The sequence below is a fragment of the Lynx canadensis genome, chromosome C1 (genome assembly GCF_007474595.2).
Source record: "Lynx canadensis isolate LIC74 chromosome C1, mLynCan4.pri.v2, whole genome shotgun sequence".
Lineage (NCBI taxonomy): Eukaryota > Metazoa > Chordata > Mammalia > Carnivora > Felidae > Lynx > Lynx canadensis.
Genome location: NC_044310.1, coordinates 42549048 through 42568871, shown reverse-complemented (window position 1 = coordinate 42568871; position 19824 = coordinate 42549048). Strand labels below are relative to the sequence as shown.

Genomic DNA, 19824 nt, shown 5'->3' with positions numbered 1-19824 from the left:
CCGCCTTACTCATCAAGAAGGGGAACATGGCCCAGCTGTGGGCTGTGGGTGGGGTCAGACCATCAGCCTGGTGACTCCAAAAACCTCCCCAATTTTATCACCCATCGCAGACTCTCTTGTCTTTCCCCCTCATGGTAAAGAATTCCTACTCATCCTGCAAGGATCCATTCAGCAGCCACCTCCTCTGGGAAGCCTGGATTCCCAGGCTAGGCCAGATCCTGCGTCTGGCCCCTGCCAATCATAGCCATGACCCAGGGTTCTGTGTTGTCCAGATGAAGGTCTTTCCACCAACTGGATGGAGTTCCTTGAGGACCAGAAACTCACCTCATTCATTTCTGGGAACCAGAACACCCGGAGAAAGTTTTCAACATGGGGCAGGCTGGGAACATACTAGAGTCTGGGGATGTGCGGGAGGTTTTGAAAAGCTCCCACTATCCTTCTTTGTGCAGAACCATCGCACTGGAGGGTCTCATTCGACGTGGAGAAAGCCTCATTTGGGCCGCCCAGCCTGGGTCCTCGGTGGGTAGACACCAAGAGCCCCCCCTGGTGGAGGGAGAGGAGGCAGGAGACCTATTTTCCCTTACTCTGCGGTGTGGGGTGGTTTTTCCTTCCTCTGGAGTGGGGCTCCTTACCATGGCACGGTGGCACCGGTCATAACCAGGCATCCCAAGGAAGTTGTTCCTAATGGTAGAGCAGAGTAGTCATCCTCCACGGGAGCACTCTGGCTCCCTCATACCTGACATTCTTTGCCTAGTGGAAAGAAAGGGGTAGGAGTTCAGCTCTCATGGAATCAGGAACTGGACTTGACCCTTATTACACTTGGGAATACAGCCTTCCTCAAGTGGTTGAGAATGGTCAATGGTCAGACCGTGAGCTCTGAGGGCTGCAGCTTTAGCTCCTTCAGCTTTTACTTTTGATTCAGTTGAAGCTTGTTACTTCCACATTATCTGTGAGCATGTTATTTTCAAGCCCCAGCTAAGCATTGTCCTGGTGCCCAGGGGCCTGGGAAGGAGGGACCTTCAGAGGGCAGTTGGGGAGGACAAGACAGCAGTGTCCCACTAGACACAGACCCGTGCCTGGCTCTGTGCCTGCCCCCGTCTGGTCCCTCGTCCTTTTCCCACCCCACTTCTGCACTCCAAGCTCACAGCATCTAAAATGGAACCAAAGAACTTTGGTGTGTGTAGCTCCAGAGGACAGAGCTGGGCCCAGAATGGGGAATTCTCTTCCCTGGAGGTGGATTTCATTCTGGCACCAGGAAGGACTTTCTAATAAGCATAGCTAGCCCACATGGAGGAGCTGACAGAAGGTAGTGGGTTCTCTGTCCTTGGAAATGTGCAGGCAGAGGCAGTAGAGAAATTTGTGCCCTTGGTCGGGGGTACCAGGTCCAGATGATCCCATCTTTAGCCAAGTGGGAGTCTGGGCACCCTGCCTCAGGTCGTAGAAGGAGTTGGCTTGAGGGTGAGGGTGTGGCAGAGCCATCTGGGAAGAGTAACGCGGTGCTAACGTGGCACTTGCTGTCAGCTGCTGGGCCTGTCATCTGCTCTGGGGGTGGAAACAGCAAGGCATGATGCTTGGAAGGGCTGAAGGGATTGTCATGGACCCCAAGATGCCTCCTTCCAGCTGCCTTTCTGATAGACTCCCTGCAGCTGCATCCTGGGGCCTGTTTGGGGGAGCCTCCATGACTGGGTCAGCTGAGGCCAGAGCCCAAGGACTCGGCCATGGGGCTTCCTGTCTCTGACACCCTAGTGCCAGGCTGTTGTGACTATGGATGTTGTCATACTAGTGGACCAGGGTTTTTGTCTACTTATTGGGTGGCCTTAGCAAGTTGCTTGCACACCTCCGGTGACCGGGAGTTCACTACTTCTCAAGGTGGTCCATTCCAGGGCAGAAAGTTATTCCTAGTGCTGAGCTGAAATCTCCTTCCCTATAGCTCTCCCCACCAGTCCCAGCATTCCCCCCCACAGCCCCTGCCCCCTCAGCTGCTTCCCCAGGCCTGCATCTCTGTCAAAGCCACCTACCCCAGCTGTAACACACACCTCCCTCCCCTGTCCTTTTCCCAGTGGGTCTCCACCTCAGAGCAAGTCCATGACCTTCTCGACAAGCTCCCCAGGCTTCTGACCCCACAGCCAGAGGCCCACCAGCCCTTCGGCAGCCCCGTTCCCCGGCTGACTCAGCAAGCTAGCAGCAAACACACCCCAAAGTCCCCTCCCCGCTTGCTGCTGCTGCTGCGGCTCAGCACCCCCCACAACCCCCACCCCCAAATCCCGCCCAGAGTTTGTGCTCTCCCAAGCTGTGGAAGCCAGGTCTGGCCCAACACGTGTCCGTGCTCAGTTTTATCATGTCAGACTTGGCCCGTGGTCCCAGCCTGCTGGGGTCTGCTTAGTCCCAACTCCCTCATCCAACACATTAGCTGTCGTCTACAAATCTGATCCACATGCTGTCAGTGGCCTTGGCCAAGCCATTGATAAAAATGACCAGGAAGGAGAGGCAGAGGGAACAGCCCTGAAGCACACCTCCAGAGACCCTCTCAGATTCTCTTCACTCAGGAGAGGGCACTGCCCCAGAGAGTCACTCCGAAAAGCTCCCATCTGTTCCCAAAAGTTCTGGTGCCAACTGCCTTGACATCACACAGACACACAGTGCCAGAGGCATCCCCTAAACCTGGCAAGAGGACCAAAGCTGGGAACCCACAATGGATGCTTATGGTCATCAGACCTAAGGCGCCCTTTTAATAGTCTCATCTAGAATTGCACCTTGGTTTGACATCACACACATCAGCAAAGCTGCACCCAGGCTAAGCCAGGTCCTGGGCTTCGAGGACCTGGAACTGAGCCAGATTCAAACCTTCCCTGGAGGAGCTCACAGTCTTCTGGGGCAGGCCGTCACTTAAGAGACAATGACATTGTAGAGCAAATGCTAATAATTGCAATGTATTGAATATTTATTATGTACCAGGCACTGTTCTAAACCTAGATTTACCCTCACAACGAACCATCATTTACCTCCATTTTATCCTCCAGTGGAAACTGAGGCACCCAGAGGCCCAGGAACTTGACAAGGGCTCCCGGCTATTGAGGGATAAATGTGGGAGCATACAGGAGCTGCCTAGCCTACCCAGGTGGGCTCAAGGGGCCCTTCAGAGAGGTGGTGCCCGAGTGGAGACTGGAAAGATGAATAGCAGTAAGAGGGGACAGGAAAGGAGTGCGGGAGGGGCAGGGGCAAGGGGACTGGGTTCCTCACTGCTTCTCTAGCACTCATTCCCTGCCAGCCTGTCGTATGCTGGATTGTCGGTGGGGCCCTGGAGAGTCAGAGGTGAGCATACCAGCAAAGTGCCCCGTAACAAACTGGGAAGCGCGGGGTTCCCTGGCGCAGAGGGTGAGGTGACCCCTCAAGGATGTCTTCCCAGAGGAAGTGACATCTAGGCTGACTGTGGAAAGGCAGGTGGAAATGTATCAGGTTGGGGAAATGTGTGTGGGGTGGAAAAGGGGGCATAGAGAGTTCCAGGCTGAAGGAATAACCATGCAAAGGTGGTTCAGGGAGCAGCAGGAGGCCAGGGTGGCCAGAGCGCACAGGTGAGGAGCACGAGACTGAGTCAGGCCACACTGGACCCAAGGCGTGAAGGAGTGTGCACAGTTCTGAGGGCAGTGGGGAGCCACCAAGGGCTTCAAACGGGGAGGCCCTCCCGTCCCCCCCAGCAGTCCAGGTAGTCTGTCCACTGTCCACAGTGCGGGGCACGGGCAGCAGTGGGTGCCTCCTGGTGGCAAGAGGGGTCACGATACCTACCTTAGCAGTTGGCGTTACAACCAAATGAGGGTCAGTAAACAGCCTTTTGCTTCCTCAGTAAGGAGCCTGGCAGCTGCTTCCTCCCTTCCCCCACCCCTGCAAGTGAAGCAGTTACCAGATTGAAACAGGCTGGGCCCTTGAGCCCAGCCTGCTTCCCAATCAGTGTAATCTCTTGATCCACAATCCCTGGGCTCTGGGTGGTGGCCAGATGGCTCGAGAGGGAATCCCAGACCTCTCAGCTCCGTGAGGCTCTTCCCCAGGGCCTGCAGGGATCATACTCCACGGAGTACCCAGCCAGGCTGGGAGTAGGTGAGGTAAGGTTACCTGTTCTCCCCTCCCTGTAAATTACAGAGCCAAAAAGGACATTGGAGCCTCATGAGGAACCTCCCACTCAGTCTAGAAGCCTCGATCTAGCATCCAAACAGGTGGCCATCCAAGCTCCACTTGGATACTTCCAAAGATGGGAAGCTCACCACCACAAATCTACCATGGGACAAGTCGTCAGCACTGAGAGTTGAACTACAGACGCATTATATGGACTGTATCACATTAAAATCGTGGTCAGCCAAAACTAGAAGACACTTTTCTTCCCCAGGAGTTAAACCAAGTCTGTCCCGTGGAGAGGCAATGAGAGTGGAGGAAGCCCCACAGCGTTCTGAATCAGAAACCCCTGTTCCACGCCTGACTCTACAGCTTACCAGCTGGGTGGCTTGGCCGATTATCTCCACCTCCCTGAGTTTTATTTCCCTTCTCTGTAACTCAAACTGTGCAGTTCAATAAGGTAGCCACTTGTCATAAGTAGTTATTGAACCCCTGAAATGCAGCTACTACAACTGAGGAACTTAACTTTTTAAAAAATTACTTTAAAAATTTTAAACCTGAAGCAGTGTAGAAATTGTTATATTGATTACACGTTGAAATGATAATATTTTGGATATACTGGGTTAAATAAAGCTAAATTATTAAAATCAATTTCACAAAAAATGAATTTCACCTTTTTTTTCAGTTTTAAAAATTTTTGGGGTGCCTGGGTGGCTCAATCGCTTAAGCATCTGACTTTGGCTCAGGTCATGATCTCACAGTTCGTGAGTTCGAGCCCCGCATCGGGCTTTGTGCTGACAGCTCGAAGCCTGGAGCCTGCTTCACATTCTGTGTCTCCCTCTCTCTCTGCCCTTCCCCTGATTGCGCTCTGTCTCTGTCTCTGTCTCTGTCTCTCTCTCAAAAAAAAAAAAAAAAAAAACCATTAACAAAATTAAAAAATAAAAATGTGACTACTAGGAAATTTAAAATTTTAAAATTGTGGCCTACATGATGATTCTATAGGGCAACGCTGAGTTAGAATATTTTTTAAGGATCAAGTGAGGTGGATGTTCCAGTGTTCGCAGACAGTTAAGCTCCAGACAATTTACGGTTTCTGTGGCTGCCGGCTACTCAAGGGATTGTGTTTTCCCTCACACAAGCAAGCCATGCTCATTCTGGAAAGAATAGAGAATGTGAATAAACAGTAAAACAAAATGAAAATCACCCATAATCCCACCACTCAAAGATAGCTACTGTTAAACTCTCCAGAGTTTTCTTCTGTGCATATCCATGTGAGTCCTCACAAAGCCTCCATACCCCAGCCTGTAGGTTCTCAGAAAGGTCACTTTATTTATTATTTATCATTTGTTTGTTTGTTTATGGAAAAGTCACTTTAACAGCTTGAACCTCCTTTCTCGTTACCGTAAGTCCCTGCAGTGGCCATTGCCACACGCGGAGTCCGGGGCTTTCCTCACACTTAACCTCCCGACCTTCTTGCCCTCCGCTAACCTGCGGTCACCCTGCGCTGCCCGCACCAGCCTGGCTGTTCTGTCGGCTGCTGCCAGCAGTTTCCTCCCCGCGAGCTCCCCTCTCCATGGCTCACCTCTCTCTCCAGCCAGGAGAAGAACCCTTCCCAGTTTAGAGGTTCCAGAGGGGAACTGACTGGGGTCCCAGGTGTTGGAATCCTCTCCTTTCCAGAGCGCCTGCGTCAGGTCCCCTCTTGCTCTATGTAGAACCCACACCCCCTCCCTTCCCACATCCTGGTCTGTCCCCGAGTTGGCACCACCCCTGAGTTAGACCTCTTCTTCCTGAGGGTGGCCTTCTCAGGGGCTCTTTGCTCCTTTCTGAAATCCGATTGTCATGTACGCCCCTGTCCTGCACAATCCTTCAAGGATGTCCGTATCTGGACTGTACATTCTGGAACGGGATCTCGGTCACAGGAGGCTCTGCGCCCTGCAGGCACCCCTCCACTTAACATCAAGTAGGAACATCTTTCCATTGCCACCGTCACCTCTAATGGCTGCTTAGAACTCCATTGCATGGATATGCTGTAACTTTTAATCTAATTCTGCACTGATGATTTCTTGGGTTAGTCCCAGCTGTTTGCTCTTACAAATACCACTTCAGTGTCCTGCAGCCAGGAAATTCTGCTGGATGAGCTGTAGTGGACCCCACTTCTCCCTCCTGTCCCCCTTGGCCTGGCACTCAAGGCCACCCCCACTCCTGAGCACAGCCTTATCTGTGTGTCCCCCATACCACCATGCCTCTAATGTGACCTGAGCTCTGACCACACTAAACAGCCCAGTGTGCCCACCCTTGGCAGCCTCCCTGTTGGCTTCTGCTGTCTCACTGCCCGCGATATCGGCCCCATCTTCAAATCTTCCTCTTCCTCACAAGAACCAACTCAGATGTTCCCTCCTCCAGGAAGCCCTTCCTGACTCTCCTAGCTAGAAGTGATCCCTCCCTCCTCTGAATAAAGACAGTACGTCCTTGTCCCCTTGCTTATGCTACTAATACAGCCACCCTGTCTCCTGGTTCCTTGAGTCCACTTGTGCCTGTGTCCCCGCCTGTCTCCTTCCTGACCCTACCCTGCCCCCGATACCAGGAGCAACTTGAGGTTGGGGAGCGATTCTGATTTCTTTCTGTGAACACAGGGCATGGCACAGAGTGGGCATGTGCTAAAGGTTTGAATAAATACGTGAAGGAAAGAGGACAGGCCTGGAGCTGGGGCCCGAGTTCTGGTCCAGCTGGCCACTAGTGTTTTGTGTGACCTCGGGCAGGTCTCCCCCTCAGGGCCACGGCTTCCCTGTGGACTTGGCTGGGGGGATTCTGTTGTGGTCAAAGGACTGCTTGGCCCTGCGCCTATGTGCTGGCTCCAGTCTAGGGATAATGGCTCCCATGGATAATAATTGCAGAGCAACCTCCCGTGTCCCTTGCCCGCACAATCCCGTTACGAGCCCTTCAGGATTTATGTCCGAGACCCACCCTAAGCCCATCACTAACATACGGCATACTGGTTGACAAGGGATGAACAGAGATTGTAAACATTCATTCATTGATTCATTATTTATTCCCTCTTTCATTCAGCAAGCTGCTACCAAGCTCACTGCGGCCGGGCCCCGTGCCTGGCTCTGTGGACCCCACATTGAGTCAGACCCGGGCCCAGTGCTGGAGGCACTTTCAGTAAACAGTCAGCAACTCAGTGAGGTGGGGGCTGGGGCAGAGGCCAGCACAGGGCCTGGGGGAGCCCAGGGAAGGAGGCTTTGCTCCAGCTGGTCATCAGGGAAAGCTTCCTGGAGGAGCCTTCAACTGTATCTTAACAGAAGAGCGAGCCTTTGCTACAGAGAGCGGGGAAGAGCTGGGCACTCAAGGCAGCAGCTACAGCCTGAGGTGGGGAGAGGTTCACCTTGACCCTGGATGCTGCCTGCGAGTAGTCTAACGATAAGAGGAGTGGGATGGGGAGGGATTATCCACTCTTGTTTACATGATTGAAACCAGACAAATACGTCCTTTATCTGAAAGAATGAAAGGGCTTTGGGGAAAAATCCTTTTGGCAGCAAAGCAAAGCACAAGGATCTCCTTAACTAATCTCTCTGCCCCACCCCACCAACTGCCCTGGATGGCAGGCAGAGAGCCCAGGGCCAGGCAGGCAGGGGTGGGGAGGAGCCGAGGGGAGACCCGCAAGGGCCCTCAACACAGCCTCCCACAGTGACGAAGGGGAATCTGGGCCCAGCGGGTAACCCGGATGGCCACAGGGTGGCACATCTCGGAGAAACCATGGCCCCATTTTAGAGCTGGGATCCTGAGGCCCAAAGATGTCACACAGCCGGTTGGCAGAGCCAGGGTGGGGACTCAGCCCAGGGCTCTAACTCACTCTCCTTCGTGAGTGCATTCAGCAAGGCTGCAGCAACCACCTGTGCCCAGAGCTCACTCTGTGCAGGCACTGGGGACCCAGAGAGAAGTCACACCTGCCTCTCTTCTCTCGTGTCAGCCTGATGAGAGAGACAGGTAGACAGCGACAACCAGGGTCATGACAGAGGCCATGAGCTCCTAACTCTGGGGGAGAGGCAGGGAGTCCAAGATGTCGCCAGAGACGTGACATTGAGCTTGGTCTTATCCAGTGAGTAGCACTTCAGGAAGTGGAGGAATCTGGTGATAGGACACCGGCCAAAGGAAACATGCTGGCAAGGGCCTGGAGGTGTGAAAGTCTGTGGCTGGTGACTCTAGGTGTGGGCCAGAGAGCAGAGCAGAAAACCAGGATGGAGGGGCCATAGAACTGGATGGCTAGGGGGTCCTCCATGCCTGCATGATCCCTCCAGCACTCTGAGGGTGCTGGGCAGAGCCAGGAGGGGGTGTGAGTGGGTACACCTGAATGCCCGTCCCCCCCCAGCCCTCAGACCCTGACCCACGTTGCTCTCACAGCTTGATGTCTGGCCTCGCCTCCCTGGATGCCAAGACCTCCAGCCGCCTGGGCATCCTCACCGTGGCATACTACCTGTGGACCACCTTCGTGGCAGTCATCGTGGGCATCATCATGGTCTCTATCATCCACCCGGGGGGCGCAGCCCAGAAGGAGACGACAGAGCAGAGCGGGAAGCCCATCATGAGCTCGGCCGATGCCCTGCTGGACCTTATCCGGTAATTCTTGCCACCCGATACCCTACTTGGGGACGCCATGCCTGGGCTGGGGTCACCGGCTCCACAAGCCTGGCCTCACATGTCTACCAGAGGCAGGCTGGGGCATGGGGAGAGGGGTGCTCAAGGTCTGCTCTTGAGGACTGTGGTAACGAGAAGCCACCACAGAGGCCACGCAAACAGTGTCTCTGTTCCCTCAGCCCCTATGCCACCCACTGGGGTCACACTGCGCTGTCTGCCTCCAAGAGACTGGGAGCACCTCAAGGGCAGAACAGGGGTCAGCTACCTGGGATCCCAGCCCCAGCGGGTGGCCTGGCACGGAGCAGGCATTAGCAGGTGTTTGCTGACTGACCGAGCTTGCTTGTGTGCACCCAGCCTCCCCAGTGGCCACGCCCCCCCCCACCTTTTCCTTATCGGTCCTCTTCTCACAGATGAGGGAGTGAGGCTCAAAGAGAGGACGTGACTTTTCCAGGGTCATCCAGCAGGCAGGTCATGGGGCCAGGATTCAATGTGGGCCTAACTCCAAGGGCAGTGATATTTGCCCCATGGTGCTCTGCCTGAGCCACGCAGATGCTGTTCACCGTCTGTTCCAGGGACTGAGCCCTCCTCCCAGGAAAGCTTTGTAAACCCAGAGATGCATCCACATCTGATCCCCCCACCTTTCCCAAGACTCCATATGGGCCACCCCTCTCCTCTCCATCACTCATTCACTCTCTTGCCAGTGGCCACCCTGGACCGGGCACTCAAGCCTGGCCCTAGCCCCGGAGGAGGGAAAGGCCCACGAACAGAGAGGGACAACATGGGGGTGGGGGCTGTGATGAGGGAAGCACAGGCTGCGGGTGAGTGCAGAGAGCAGACTCGGAGGCGGCAAAGGTGCCCCAGGTAAAGTGTGGGATGAGAGGGAAGGCAGGGGAGCCAGGGGCCCACACCGGGTTAAGGAAACAACTGTGCAAAGGTCCTGAGCAGAGAGGGAAAGTGCAGGGAAAAATCCTCACCCACTCAGTGTGGCTGGGGCACCAGGGGAAAGGGGAGTGGACATCAGTGTGAAGGATATTGTGACCCAGGCCGAAACTTGTGTTTTGTCCTAAAGGCCACAGGAAATGGGCTTGAAAAACAGAAGTGGCTCGATCTGGAAGGCTCCCTCTGGCTGTAGAGTGGAGGTGGAGGGGGGCAGGAGGAGGAAGGGAAGACAGGCAGGGATGGGGCCAGGGTGGTGGCCATGGGCACGGGGAGACCGCAGACTGAGGATTCCTCAGACAGTAAGACCAGCAGGAGACAGGAGGGAGGCAGGAGCAGGAGGGAGGAGGGGGTGGAGGAGGTGGGCGGTGCTGATTGTGAGGGCACTGGGGCCTCTGGCCTGAACACCCAGCTGGATGGCGGTGAGCATGGCCTGAACACCCAGCTGGATGGCGGTGTGCTCACCGTGTCACAGGACAATGGCAGAGTGGGTGTGGACTTCCTGGGGAAGATGTCAGTGGATGGTTGGCTGCTGGATCTGAGTCTTTGGGAGAGTCTGAGTGGGAGATGGAGGTTGGGAGACTGGGCCACCGACTCTCATTTTCTCATATCCTGCATCCAGTTTGTTGGCAAATTCTGTCAGCTCTACCTTCAAAACTCCAAACCTTGTCCCTTCTGTCCTCCTCTGCCACTCTCCCCATCTCCCAGACCACTATCACCTCTCATCAGAGTATCCAACCTCGTCACCCTGCTTTCTCTCTGCTTCCCTATGGTCTGTTCTCAGCATAGCCTTTATTACTACCTGACATTATCCTGTCTGTGTACTTTTTCTAGTTCTCCTTGTGACTCCCTCACTGGAATAAAATATGTTCCACGAGGGCTAGATCTTTACAAAAATCTGTTCCCTGCTGTATCCTGGAGCCTAGAACAGCGCAGAGGAGGTGCTCGGTGTTTGCTGAATACAGACCTAGGACACAGGGTCGCCAGTGGGGCTGGGGTCTAAGCCGTGAGGAGACACACTGGTACAGGGAGGAAGTGCCAAGTGTGTGGCTCAGAGGCCCAGGGCGAGCCTTGACCCACATTAGAGGTTTGTGTAGGGCTGATAGAGCAGGAGCAAGCAGAGGGACGGGAGGGGAACCACACCAGGAGAACAGATGTCCTAGAAACCAAGGGAAGAAGAATTTCGAGAAGCTTCATTTCTAAGATCCATTATTTCTAAGATTTAGCAGCTATGATTCATCCTTTCTTGGATTCTATGATTTGAAACAGCCTTTCCTTGTGGTGGAAGGAGTTGGTGCTCAGGGAGTCCCCGCCCTCCCCACCACTGCCTCCCCTGCTCAGGGGCTGAGGGCTCTGGATTGGACACACGTGTCAGAGTCAAATGTTCCAGGAGTGGCTCCTGCTCTTGGTTGCTTTTCACGTGGTGAAAATTGATCCTTCTGGTTTTAGGCTTTCCCCCAGTTGCTCTCAACCCCAAGGCAAGTTGTTTTGCAAAGCTGAGCGGTTGGACCTCACTGGAGCCATTTCTTAGTCAGAGAGTGGGACTGCAGAGAGAGGTCACATGCTTCCTGGGACAGGAAACCAGAACCTTGGGGATGTGAGGTCTTGTCACTGTGTGGTCCTTCCAGGCCCCAGTTTCCCCATTGGTTTTCAAGATCCCTTCTCACTCAGTAGTTCTGAAACACAGAGGCCTACAAACCAGGGAGGAAGCTGCAGGGCATGAGCACAAGCTTCCAGAGGTGGGTTCTGGGAGATGGGGTTGGGAGGATGGTGCAGAACCCAACCTTGAAGACCTTGAACCCAGGCTGAGGGGTTGGCTTTAGAAACAGGAAGTGAGGGGTTGGCTTTAGAAACAGGAAGCTGGTGAGTTTGGGAAGGATGGATTGGAGCAGGGCAGATTGGACAGGATGTGACTGGAGGCAAGGGGATGCTCTGTTTAGGGTGCAGTCACTTCCATCCCACCTTTATGAAACACCTGCTCTGGGCGAAGACGTGGTGCTGAGAGCTGGGGAGGGGGCAAATGCAAGTCCTTGCAGCAGGCTGCCCTCTGTTTTAGGACAGACAGACAAGAACTGGAGAGCCACTCTTGGAGATCCTTCCTAGCTCTGATGTTCTGGGAGGCCGTGCAGAAAATGAGAACATCAGGAGGGAGGCTTCCAGGGGTCCCCTCACCCTTGCTCTGGCCCAGAGCAGGTGGCTATCTGGCATTGATAAGTGACCGAGAACACGGATGGCCAGGGCAAGGAACAGGGAAGTGGGGACAGGTGTGACAGATGAGAAGTCAGAAGGATGGAGGGGCCACCTGAACAGTGAAAGAAGGACGCACCATAACTCAGGGCCAGCAAGACACGCTTCCATCTCTCAAAGATGATTCCAGAGGAACACAACAGGCCACAACCCCAGACGACTCACCAAGACATGAATTCATTTCCCGGAGCTCCAGAAAACTGACGTCTCCTCACAGTGCAAACTCACAGAAAACAACCCAAACAAGAGGAACACTAATCAGAGCTGGGCCCCTTCTTTTTTTTCCAATCTTATTAAAACACCAGAGAGATGAATTAATGACTTGGCTCTGTTTACAGCTCCCAGTGACCCTCTCAGGGATTGGATGAAGTTCTCAGGGGCTGTGCTTGCAAAGGAACAATCCCCACCTTGGGGCATGGGTTGGTGACATGGGGTTAAGGGCAAGTTTAGAACATCGCAGTGGGGACTTAGAAAGAGTAAGTAAGGAGAAGCGCCACAGACTGTGGCCCTGCCCCAAGTGATGTGCAGGAAGGCCGGGGCCCATGTATACTTGATGGGCGTGACTACTAATGTCTCCCAAGCACATTACGTCGGAATTTATGCCACCAGGAGCCCAGGCCTCATGGGGCAAATGGGAAGACTTCTCATGGGTATTCAAAGCCACAAGAAAGTATTGTACATTTTCCTCTTCAGGAATCAAAAAGTATAATTCATTAAAGACTACAGGAAAAGTTCACTGATTACTAGTATGAGCACATGTATTGGTCAAGAGTTGCTGTCGGCTGCTGGTTAAGAGAAACCTGAATCAGCAGAGGCTTAACTGTGGTAAAGGCTTTCGTTTTCTCCCAAATCAATAGTCCAGCGGTGGGCAGCTCATGGTCATCAGGATCCCATGCTCCCCCTATCATGTTTATCACTTGGCTTTTATCATCAGTGGGTCTCATGGTCCAAGAAGGTTGCTGAAGCTCTAGGTAGTATGTCCATGTTCCAGCAGGAAGAAGACAGTTGGAGGAAAGGACCAAAGGGTCCTGGCTGAGTAGGCTCCTTTTCAAGAGTTTTCTGGAAGCACCACCCAATGACTCCTACTTCCTCTCACTGGCCACCCCTTTGGCAAGAGAGGCTGGGAGACAAGGTTTGACAGCAAAGCCCTGTTGGTCCCGTAACATGCCAGGGCACCTGTCAGTAAGGAAGGAGAGAATAGAGACTGGGTAGGTAACCCTGCCACAACCCACATTTTAAATTATTCTAATTTTAAAGGAGATTGTAAAGAAATGTACATACGAGGTGTAAGTTCCATTCGGTCTCTTACAACTTTTGAAAGTTCCTAGTTTCAGACTAAAGCAGCCTTCCCTCTAGGTTTCATTAGAAAACTACCTTGTAAGTCACTCGAACCTCCTGGGGTTGTGCCCAGGAGAGATTTTCAGACTATTAACCATTGGCACAGCACGGGCATCCTCCCTTTTGGTCATGAGAACCCAGGCCCAGTGGACCGTTGCATTCTGGCAGCTCTGTGTCTGGCAAGCCCCCGGCATTAACCCTGGCTTTGGTGCTTTGGGTCTGCTTGATGTCAAAAGCCCTTGCAGGCAGTTACTATTCTGTTGGCAGAAATCTGCTCATAACTTGGAAAAAAAAAAAAAAAAGCCTCATTTGAGCTTCTGAGATCCCAGCCCCTGACCCCTGCTCCTTCTCTGTCTTGTGACAAAGCTGAAATTAGTGGGAAAAGTCATGACCACTCTTTCCCAGTTTCTGCCTTGGTAGCTCCTTCTAAGGTCTCTTCCTCCTGCCATATGCTTACACGGAACCTATATTTTAACGACGGTGGGAAAAAAATGATAGTTTCTGCTTTCCAACAGTGGCTGCTGCGATGTGAGGTTAAGGAACAATGCATACTCGTGTCCTCGTATAGAATTCCATGTATGTATGAGCAGGGTCTTGAAAAAGAAGAGATTTGCCAAGAACAAGACTTGGTGGTAAGGTCAGTCCACATGGCCTATTTAAGGAGATGCAAACATGCGAACAAAAATCTTTGTTAGCATCCCCGACTTGGGAAAGATTCCTAGAGGTGGGTTGTCAAGACAAAGGTGTAATAGTTTGCAGACCCTCAGGTGGAATTGCAAGTCGCTTTACAGAAAGGTTGCTGCCAGAAACATGTGGGGGTGTCTGGGTCACCAAACCTCCTCAGCACAGAGTATTGTCATTCAAAAATCCTTTGCCAGCTTGATAGGCGAAAAGGAAGTCTAATTTATTGATGAAGTCGAGCATTTTTAAAAAGCTTTTTTGGGCTACTCGTGTTCCTTCTCTTGCAAAGTGGATTGCCTGGTCATGACTTTCGATCGTTTTTCTGTTGAGGTATTAATATTTTTGTGGTCAAGTTATTTATGCAGCAAATATTTGCTGAGGGCCTGTTATACACCAGGCACTCTTCCAGTGGCTGGGGACACAGCAGTGAATCAAACAGAGAGATCTCTGCCTTCCAGGAAGCTGATGTTCTAGAGAGAAGAGACAGGAACAAGGAGACAAAGACAAGATTGGTAAAAGCTCTCTACAGATTTAGGACGATAACACTTGGTCATATAGTTTCCCTAGTTTGTCATTTGCTTTATAATTCTATTTCTATGTGAATCTGTCTCAGAGAATTCTCAATTTATTTAACCTTTTATCTTGGCATAATTGTAAGTTTACAGAAAACTTACAAACATACCCTTCACCCAGCTTTCCCTGAAGTCAGCAAAGTACGGAATGATGGCACAGATGTCAAAACTAAGAAATTAAATTAGTACAACACTATTAACTAAATTGTAGACCGTGTTTGGATTTCACCGATTTTCCACGAATGTCTTTTTTTTCTGCCCCAGAATCCCACCCAGGATACCATGTTGCTCTTAGGAAATTCTTAATTTCTTTTCTTTAAAAAATTTTTTTTAATAAATGAATTTATTTTTTGAGAAAGTGCGTGCGTGTTCACGTGCACAAGAGCGGGAGGGGCAGAGGGAGAGGGAGGGAGAGAATCCTAAGCAGGCTCCACAGTCAGCATGGAGCACACACAGGGCAAGGTCTCATGAATGATGAGGTCGTGACCTGAGCCGAAATCAAGAGCTGGATGCTTAACTGACTGAGCCACCCAGATGCCCCTAGAAATTCTTTTGTGTGTGTGTGTGTGTGTGGTGGATTTCTTTTTTTTTTTAATATGAAATTTATTGCCAAATTGGTTTCCATACAACACCCAGTGCTCATCCCAACAGGTGCCCTCCTCAGTGCCCATCCCCCACTTTCCCCTCCCTCCCACTTAATTCTTAATTTCTATGTAGTAAAATCTATTGATGTTTTTATTGCTCATTTTCTTCTTAGAGGGTCCTTCCATATTCCAAGATCTGAAAAATATTAACCTATATTTTCTTCTAGCTTTTTATGTTTTCATTTTTTAAATTTCTTATTTCTTTAACCCATATGGAATTTATTTTGGCGCAAAGTATAAATAGGGATTCTAAGTTGTTGTTTTCTTTTAATAGTTGATTGGCCACACAGTGCTCTCTAATAAATCCTTCCTTTCCTCACTGATCTGTGAAGCAACTTTTATCAAAAATGAAGTACTTAGGGGCACCTGGCTGGCTCAGTTGGAAGAGCGTGGGACTCTTAATCTTGGGGTTGTGGGTTCAAGCCCCATGTTGGGTGTAGAGATTACTTAAAAAAAAATAAATACACTTTATTTTTTTTTTTAATGAAGTATTTAGATGGTTCTGTTTCTGGGCTATAGGTTCTGTTCTATTGGTTTTTTCCGTTGACAGCTGTGTCAATATTGCACTTTAAGAGAGAGAGACAGTGTGAACAGGGGAGAGGCAGAGAGAGAAGGAGACAGAATCCGAAGCAGGCTCCACGCTTTGAGCGGTCAGCACAGAGCCCGACGCGGGGCTCGAACTCACGGACCGCGAGATCATGACCTGAGCTAGGGTCAGACACTTAACTGACTGAGCCACCCAGGCGCCCCAATACTGCACTTTAAAATTATATCTTTACAGAAGGTGTTCATATCTGATAGGACAAGCACCCTCCTCCTTTAGCTTCATGAAAACAATGTTAACAAGAATTATGATCTCATTCATGTGCCAAGTCATGTGTTGTGCAGCACAGATAAGATACGAACAACTGAGTTTTCAAGGAGGCCTAATCTGTGGGAGAGGCAGACCCCTGAGCCGCTGCCACACTGCAGCAGGCTGGAGCACAGGTGATCCACAAGGGAAGGCCCATGAAGTCGGCCAGCAATCAGAGAAGGCTTGGCCTCTGATTAATTGGAGTACGAGTTAGCCAGAGAAGCAGGAAGGACATTCTAGGCAGAAGGAACAGTGTAGACGAAGGGCCGGCTGCTGGAGAAGTGTGCAGTGTTTCTAGGGAACTGGATGCAATTGCCTTGGGAGCTTTGAGTACTGGGGGGTGGGGAAGAGATGAGACTGGAGAGGGAGGTGGGGCTAGGTCACGGAGAGCCTTGCCTGCCAAGCGGGGTGTTCAGATGACCCCACAGGCCCTCCTGTGCTGGGTTGTGGAATTCTTCAACTGCTGACTCTCTTCCCAGGAACATGTTCCCAGCCAACTTGGTGGAAGCCACTTTCAAACAGGTAAGTGGATCCCAGAGCGATGGAGCAGGGCAGGCAGGACCAGCCTGGGCCAGGCTGGGAAGGGACAGGTTTCCCCAGCAAGTCTCCCTGCCTCCTGGGGGCCGGATGCTGGAGAGGAGGGCAGGTGGGGAGACCTGGATCCTCACGGCCTCCCATGGCCACACCCCTGCCCTGGGTTCCAGCTTCTGACGAAGAGAACTTACAAGGGTGGGGGGAAGCCACTGTGCTCTACGTTTACACCCATGCTCACGCCCACTGTCTCAGTCAGTCCTCACAGTAACCCTGCCCTCAGTGTGCCAGCCCCTCTCCCGGATGAGGAAACTGAGGCACAGAAGGATTAAAAGATCTGCCCAAGGTTGTACCACCAGTAAATGATGGCGCTGGTAGGAAAACCCGGGTCTGTCTGGCTTCTAAGCCTGTTTTCTGTTTCTTTTTAAAAAGAATCCTTTTCCCCCGTAATAAGAATAGTAACAATGGTCAGTGTAAAATGTTAGGAAAATACTAAAAAATACGAAGAAGAAAATAAAATCATCTCTTGTTCCAGCACCAAGCAACAGTGACAGTAGTTGGTACACTTTTAGTCTTATTTCTCTGCATAAATATGCTTTAGAAAAATAAAATTAGGTTAATGGTGCATAGATAGTGTGTGTCTTGCTTTTCCCCACTCCCATTACATCATGAGCATTTTCCCTGGTTATTAAGCATTTCTTTAAAATACAATATTTGCAATGAGACAAGAGCCCGTGATAAAGCCAGGCTATAGTTTATTACCATGCCCCCTTTTGGTAGGCTTTTAGGTTGTTTTCAAAGTTTTTCCATTTTTAGAAATTATGGTAAATATCCTTGTGCACAAATTTTTGTCTGCCCTTCTAATGACTTCTAATGCTTTTCCCCTTGTAAAATGTTGGCTGATTAGTTGACAATCCAGCGAGCATTTCCTGACCCCCTTGCCTGTGCTAGGCCCTACAGTGGGGACTGGGGACTGGGGACACAAAGGAGGAGGTTGAGGGTTGGATAGGAGGCTCCAAAATAAGGAGTGGTGAAATCTTGAGCTAATCTCTGTATCTTTCCTAATCTCCTGGGTCTTTATCTACAAAATAAGCCAGATAGTGAAGGGCCCCGAATGGTAGGCCAGGGAGTTTGGGCTTTATTCCAACAGTGACGGAAAATTATTGAAGGTGTGAGAGAGAAAGAGTGAATGTTCCTTTGCTTCATACCTGCCTGGAATGCCCTTTTTTCTTTTGGCAAACTCCTACCCATCCTTCAAGACCCAACTCAAATATCCCCTTCTTTGTGAAGCTGTCTGATCCTCTGAAGCAAAGTAAGTCACTCCCTCCCCAAAGCTCTCAGAGCAGAATTCACATCTGGTTCATCTTCGTATCCCTGGCATCCAACACAGAAAGTCCAATGTTGGAATGCTGACGGTAGTGGTGGCAGTAATAACAGCAGTAATGGCCACATAAGGCCACCATACGCCAGGCACTGCTGTAAACACTTTACGTGTGTTGCCTCATTTATTCAAACGAGCCAGATAGTATTGTGACCCCCATTTTACAGATGAAGAAACTGAAGCACAGAAACTTCTGATCCCATATATTTCCTAACTGGTTTCTCCACACCACCCTGTGCCCCAGAAGGCTTACCTTATTGATACTGTGGTGTTGGGAGGCTAGAAATTTCCCTTGTTTGGACTCCCAGTGCCTGAGGAATGAGGATTCCCTGGGGCAGAGGAGGAAAGGTAGACAGCATGGAGGCTCAGGGATTTGCAGCTGGGACATCTTCTCCTCCAGAAGGCTTGGGGCAACCTGAGCTTTTCAAATAGAAGGCCCAAGTTTCCATCAGTGGCAGGCAGGGCTGGCTGGCTATTAGGTGGATGGAAAATGATGTTTGGAAGGGATAGTTGGGTGAATAGAAAATTATCTGGGTAGAAGAGGAGATGGTTAGAGGGGATCCCAGATGGGTGTGATGATGCATAGAAGGAAGGAGAGGGTGGAAGGGACTAATAGAGCATGGCTGGGTAGGGCGTACTTGGATGACGGAATCCCAGTTTTCTTTTCGGTAAAATCTTGATGATACTCCTGCCTACCTCACAGGATTATCGTCCGTCAAATAGTTCTCGACTATATACAAATGTGCCTCCAAGATATTATTATTGTTGTTGATGATATTAATAGCAATATTTGGTCCTGACTCCTTCCTGGTTGGGGTGTCGCCCACTAGTACCGTACCAAGACCACCCCCGTTGTCAAATCCCCCAAGATGGCATCAGAGGAGGCCCCTCCTCGGCAGATCCTCATCTACGGGGTCCAGGAAGAGAACGGCTCTCATGTTCAGAACTTTGCCCTGGACCTGACCCCGCCGCCCGAGGTTGTTTACAAGTCAGAGCCTGACACCATCGATGGCATGAACGTGCTGGGCATCGTCATCTTCTCTGCCACCATGGGTATGTGCTTCCTCCCCTCCCCGGCAGTGGCCGGGAGCCAGTCCCTTCGTGCATCTACCCTTCTCTGCAACCTGCATCCACTAATCTAAATAACCTGGAGTCTCCCATCTTCCAGGTGATTCCTTTCTTTCCTACCCAGTAGAGTGGCTCAAGTCCCTATTCCATTACCAAAGGGTGTCTCCAGCCCTCCCCCACGCCGGTCGAAGCTGGCATTCCTCACTTGGAATTCTCCACTCCTGGGTGCTAGTTTCCTCTCCCTTAAAGAAGACCATGCCTCAGGCTTCCTCCCAGCAGCCTGTTCCATTTTACTGAGGTCTGGGGATACTAGGGCAGGGTGGCGGGTGGGGGGGAGGTTACAATAAAGAACAGGAAAAACCTGAAAATCTATCATCCATCACTGTCTCATTAAAGTCCTCATTTCTCCCTTCCATTTCCAACCACAGGGGCTCCCCACTGGCCAACTCTGTCCTCAGACAAGTGTGTGTCATTTCTCAGGGCCCACAGTTGGCCTCCTTGACCACACCCTCCCCTTTGCTACTCTTCTTGCCAAGACCTTCAACCATAGGCTATCACCACGAAGTGGTGAGGCCTCACTAGCAAAGGCCTTCCTGTACCTTTTAACAACAAAACAAAACAAAACAAAACAAAAAAGTATTCTTTTTCTTAAAGAGAACCCCCAAATAGTATAAGCTTCAGATCCCACAAAACCTATGGCTGTGCCTCTGCCAACAGTGCCTTCACCACCATCACCAATACACACACACACACACAACTCTTTTCCTTCTTGGAGACAAGCCATCCAGAACAATCTAGCTGGTCAGTCCCTGTCTTGTCCTTCTAAGCTATCAA

The 19824-nt window shown here is 51.2% G+C and overlaps 2 protein-coding genes across 3 annotated transcripts in view; one reads left to right on the top strand and one right to left on the bottom strand.

The window, feature by feature from the left end:
• Window positions 1-19824, top strand: part of SLC1A7 (solute carrier family 1 member 7) — a 45020-nt gene that overhangs the window by 16036 nt on the left and 9160 nt on the right. The window contains exons 3-5 of one of the 2 annotated variants that reach the window (XM_030324890.1): window positions 8506-8721; window positions 16490-16532; window positions 18753-18975. In XM_030324890.1, coding sequence (XP_030180750.1) covers window positions 8506-8721; window positions 16490-16532; window positions 18753-18975 — 482 coding nt within the window. Of the gene's footprint in view, window positions 1-8505; window positions 8722-12897; window positions 13157-16489; window positions 16533-18752; window positions 18976-19824 lie in introns of those variants that run through there. The other variant, XM_030324898.1, reaches the window with a different exon arrangement.
• PODN (podocan) overlaps window positions 13976-19824 on the bottom strand; it is a 40102-nt gene continuing 34253 nt past the window's right edge. The window contains exon 11 of the mRNA XM_032594303.1: window positions 13976-14411. The gene's annotated coding sequence lies outside the window, so the exon portion shown is untranslated. The remainder of the gene's footprint in view (window positions 14412-19824) is intronic.